Source organism: Monodelphis domestica, chromosome 6 (genome assembly GCF_027887165.1).
Source record: "Monodelphis domestica isolate mMonDom1 chromosome 6, mMonDom1.pri, whole genome shotgun sequence".
Taxonomy (NCBI): domain Eukaryota; kingdom Metazoa; phylum Chordata; class Mammalia; order Didelphimorphia; family Didelphidae; genus Monodelphis; species Monodelphis domestica.
The window spans coordinates 26,498,464-26,503,756 of NC_077232.1; the positions used below are offsets into that span (position 1 = coordinate 26,498,464).

Genomic DNA, 5,293 nt, shown 5'->3' on the forward strand with positions numbered 1-5,293 from the left:
GTCATTTTCTCTTTTCATTTATCTATTTGGGAGATACCTAATAGTGGCACTGCTAGGTCAAATGGTAAGAGTTATTTTATAGCCTCTCAATGTAGATATATTTTTTTCTCTAGAATAGTTGAGCTAGTTTATAGCTCCCCCCAAAATGCATTATTGTTGGAAATTTTTCCACATCTCCTCAATTTGTCATTTTCCTTTTCCATCGTGGTATATAATTCCCATTATCTATTTGTTTATCTGTATTAATAAATAATGAAAGATTTGCAATGTTTTCTTTTTGTCAGCTACTATGCTAAATACTTCAGAAATATTTCATTTGTTCTTCATAATAGCCTTTGTAGGTAAATGCTATTATCATTATAATTTTATAGATGAGAATACTGAGGCAAACAGGTTACCTGACTTTCCCAGGGTCACATAACTACGATTAGAGGTCTGATTTGAATTCAGAGTTCCCTGCCTAACACACAAAGAAATTCCATGTATATACATATATACATAAAGTATTTATTACAAAGCCCTGAGTTCAAATCTGGAATCTGACATTTAACTCACTGCATGACTATGAGCAAATGAGTGTATCTCTCTCAATCTACAGATGCTTATGCATAAAAACTATATATAGAGAGAGTCAGAGTACACAAACACCCCTACCCATTAAAAGAGTGTGGCCTTCTGAACATTTTTTTCTTAGAGGGGTGACCAGAGAAGGCCCATCAATTTAGTATGTGATAAAGGCCAAGGTGACTTCTTGTTGCTTCAGAACTGAGATATCATATTATCTGAATACTTTCCAGAATGCTGGATGTATGTGCCCTTCTCATTTTTCCTTATAGTTTTCCTACATACACACACACACACACATACACACACACACACTTAGGAGATATATATTATGATATTTATACATATTTACATATATTTATTTTATATATAAATACTAATATTCATATATATTTATGGTATGTGTTTATTAGGGTATACATGTACAATTGCTTATTTCCCATATTTTTTATTTTAATATGCCTTTAATTAGATTTCTATTTCCCTGAGAAAATATATTCTCATTCTTTTATAAAGTTAAGGCTATATACAGGCAACATTTGGGGGGGTCTCCTCGGCTGTCGTTTGGTGCTAAGTTCACCATGCCACTGTATTATGTTATTTCTCTTTATTTGCCTATTTTACAAAATATCTATTAACAACATGAAACTGAGTTGAGTACTTCATAAACTTGTTGGCCCATCTTTTAAATAAATAATAAGAGCTATCCCTGAAAGTTGAGATTATTTATCTTATTTCAACAAGTGTGTTTCTTAAAGGCAAATTCATTCAAGGAAATTAAATGACCAGTATTATAAGTGGAGTTATCTGACTTTAGAAGCCCACTACCACAAGTGTTCTCTGGCATGGCATCTTCTAAATAAAGCTTAAAAAGGAGATAGAAAATGTAGTTAACAGGGAAAGAAATTTGTATCAGACATGTCTAAGGAGTTTCCTTAATAAAACCGGAGGAGTGATTGTTCATTAGGGCATTTTCAATCTTTCACATTTTTCATGGAAGATCCAGTATGGAAAATAATTTAAAGTTGAGAAAGAAAATGTTTTTTTTTTTATAATTCACTTATCCTGCACCTCATTGTCATAAATCTGTTGAATAACTGAATTAAATGTTCTTCAAAGTTCCTTCTATGTGAAACATTCAAATCTCTATATAAAGTACTTCTGTGTGGGTCTGCATTATAGGATGATGGAGACTCGCTTTTAACCCCATCAATGAGTACAGGTTTTGGGGATCTGATTATCAATGATTATCAGAATAAAAGGACTAACTGCTGGATACCACACAGAGAGAATGACTGAGCTATGTATCATCCAATTATTTGTGTACTTAAAATGGAACATATACAGAATAAAAATAGGACTGAGTGTATTAAACAAAACAAAGGTACACACCAAAAACAGGATAGCTAGGGTTGCTCTGGTTTCAGGGGATAGTTTTATGGAGACACTATTACTATGAATATGCCTAACATGCTTCTTGTGTCTGTATAATATTAAGACCATATAGCCACTAGAACAGATCATTAGACATATAAATAATGCATCATAGACACATAAAATGATTATAATTTTCATATGATTCTTATTATGTACATCCATTCTCCTATACCCAGTGTTGCATCCCTCATTAATATCTGTGATATTCTTTGGAACAATGTTTTGAAGAAATCCTACCTCATTTAAAAGCAAATTGAAGACCCAGAAAAGAAGAAGGTACAAAATAATGAATTTTGGTGTTCTTGTCTTGAGCTGTGAACATTTGGAATTGTTAGGAATAAGAGAAATGGCCTGGAAAGTACTCAAAAGGCAGGTGCTACCCATAGATAGACTCCAAGTTATTATCTGAATATGTGTTATTATTGTAATCCCAAAGTTATCCAGTAAACATTTCACCCTCCAAAGTCTTGTGGTAGCGGGCAGTCCCCTGAAGAGTAGTGACATAATATTGGAAAAAGCCAAATGAATGATAATTAGGCTTTTAGATTTTGTTCTATGAGCAATGAGGAAATTAAAGATATTTAGGAATAGGAGAATACAATTGCCTAGGAATCCAAATCCAATCATATACAGGTATATTATGCCAAGAATTTCATTGTAAGTAAGCATTCCTTATCTGCCTTGTGAAGAAGATGTGCTGTCAAATTCAATGTGATCTATGGAAGAATGTTTGGCATTATGTTTGGTAAATACTTAGATTTTCCCATTGAAATTCCATTTTCTTCTGTTCTTCCATATGAAGAGTAAAAATTCTTCTTGGACAGTGGGCAGTGATAATTTATTGAACTCCAAAATTCCCTACTTAGATGAAACTCTTGAATCATTCCATCCTTCACAATGCATGAAAACATTCAGGTAGCTAAGATGGTACTGTGTTTAGACTAACTGGCCTGCAGTCAAAAGAACTTAATTTCAAATATATTCTCAGACATTTACTAGCTTTGTGACCCTAGGCACGTTACTTAATCCCATTTGTCTCAATTTCATTATGTGTATAATGAGCTGGAGAAGGAAATGGCCAACAATTTCCATAACTTTGAGAAGAAAGCAGAGAACAGGGACAAAAAGAACAGGATATGATTAATCAGCAAATCAAAAACATTAAGATCCATGAGCTTATTTTTCATCATAGTGAGTTTCATTCCCACTATTCTCCTGCCTGTCTACCTGTTCTTTTCAGTTTTCTTTGATGTATCTTAATCTACCTAATTGTGTGGGTGGTTGGTTTATATCTCCCAGGTTCATTTCTTGATATTTGTTTCTCTTTCTGTATTATTTCACTTGCTAAAATCATTAACCTCCCATGAATTTAAGTATCTTTTCTTTTCTGATTCCAAATCTATTTCTTCAAACCTCTCTTCTCACCTATATTCTCTTATATATACATGACTATTAGATGGTCAGAATGGATGCTCCATTGATATTTTAAATTTTAAATGTCTAAATTAGGTGGGGAATATGAATATTGAAGTCTCTTCTTTATGTAAGCTATTGACAGACTCTCAGAATCTTTCATAACTCACCAGAGAGACCAAGGCATTCCATCCAGTGTGGGGATGAACCTTTGAATTTAACTGGTTTTAATGATTGCTTTTTATTTTTTTGTAAAGATGAAATCGAGACCTAAAGAAAAAAATGGGATTTGCCCAAATTAAGATGAGTGGTAAGTAGTAGATTCAGAATTTGAACTCGATTCGTCTAAGTTCAAATAACAGAATCAAAATCAACACCATACAAAATCATGTTGCATGTACAGTCATTGTTTTTAAATGGGGACAGAGAACCTGTTTTCTCGCTCATAATTAGCTTAGATATTAAAATCCTATCTAGCCTTTATGCTGGGTGTCTACCTAAGTGATAAGATCCCATTCCTTTCTTCTTCATCAAAGGCATTTAAGACCTGGAGATGCTATCTTACAGAGTATGTCAGGGTCAGAATCTCATGTAAATGTATTCCTCCTTGTCCTACTTCTTTGACTCATCATATATGAAACCCAGAAGAATTCATCATATATGAAGCAGGAAGAATTGAGATGCCTATAGCAGCAACCTCTAGAGTAGATACAATGTCAGATCCTGATATCAGGTGAGGCCTCATCCCTTTTCATTATCATTTTTTTTGGAGGGAGTTTCCTTAGAGAGATCCTGGAAAATGGTCTTTTTATCTTTAAATTCCATACTCTCTTGAACACTTAAACTTCCTTTCTGTCCACCACATCCTGGTTTCCTTAACTTTCCTTTAAATCTTAGTCAAAGCTGTTACCTACCCATAATCTAAATGACTTCCCCCTGATAGTATGTCCAAATTATATGTCCAAATATGTGTGTAGATAGATAAAAAGACAGATTATCACTTAGAATAGCGATTGGTACATAGATAATTTCCTATAGTGCTTTTTCACTCACTGACTCATCCTTTAGGCATTCAGTAACAGCTTCTGCTGAGTTCTAGGTATATCATCATTAAATTAAAGATACTCTTCAATTCTGCCAATATCTGTATCTGGGACTAAGGCACAAGTCACTTACCAGGTTAGTCTCTGTCCATAGAGGAGAAAGCAGAACATCAGTAATCAGTGTTTGAGGGAGTATATATGCATGTATGAGGAAGGCATGCCATATTTAGGGGAGGGCCAGGGTTGCAGTTATGCAGCCTGCCTTGCTGAGATCTGTTCCTCCAGGGCTCTAATCATCATGTCATCTGTAAAGAAAAATAACCTGTTTGCCTGTGGCTAGCTGGGACCTGTCTAAAAAGAAAGTTAAATTTTGTCCCATGAGTTTATGCCTTTTTATGAAGAGTCTGGATAATTTAGAATCTCTAGTGTAGCAACAATGAGTAGAGAAACATCTTTGTTTAGGTGAGAGTAGAGGAAGAAGTAAAGGCCTATCAGATGACTCTAAGAGAATGGCAATGAGAACATTTAATCAGTGGAATGGGCTTCTTGGTAAAGAGCTCCCTTGGTTATAACACCCTCACTCATCCAATTGACATCATTGCATCTACTTGCTTTACCTCTTTTTGTAGTCTTTCTATTTTGTATCCCTTTTAATGGAGAAAGAAGAAAGAAGGTCAAGTTGTTCCCAATACAAACTGGTATTGATTCCTCATTACAAATGGATAAACAGGGGGAAGCTGAGTGGCTCAGGGGATTGAGAGCCAGGCCTAGAGACAGGAGGTCCTAGGATCAAATCTGGCCTCAGACACTTTCTAGCTGGATGACCCTGGACAAGT

At 34.6% G+C, this 5,293-nt stretch overlaps 1 protein-coding gene across 1 annotated transcript; it reads right to left on the minus strand.

The window, feature by feature from the left end:
- Positions 1 to 1,773: 1,773 nt before the first annotated feature.
- monDomV1R1263 (vomeronasal 1 receptor monDomV1R1263) lies at positions 1,774 to 2,670 on the minus strand. The gene is given in 1 exon segment (NM_001167511.1): positions 1,774 to 2,670. A coding segment is annotated over 1 exon segment (897 nt).
- Positions 2,671 to 5,293: the final 2,623 nt, after the last annotated feature.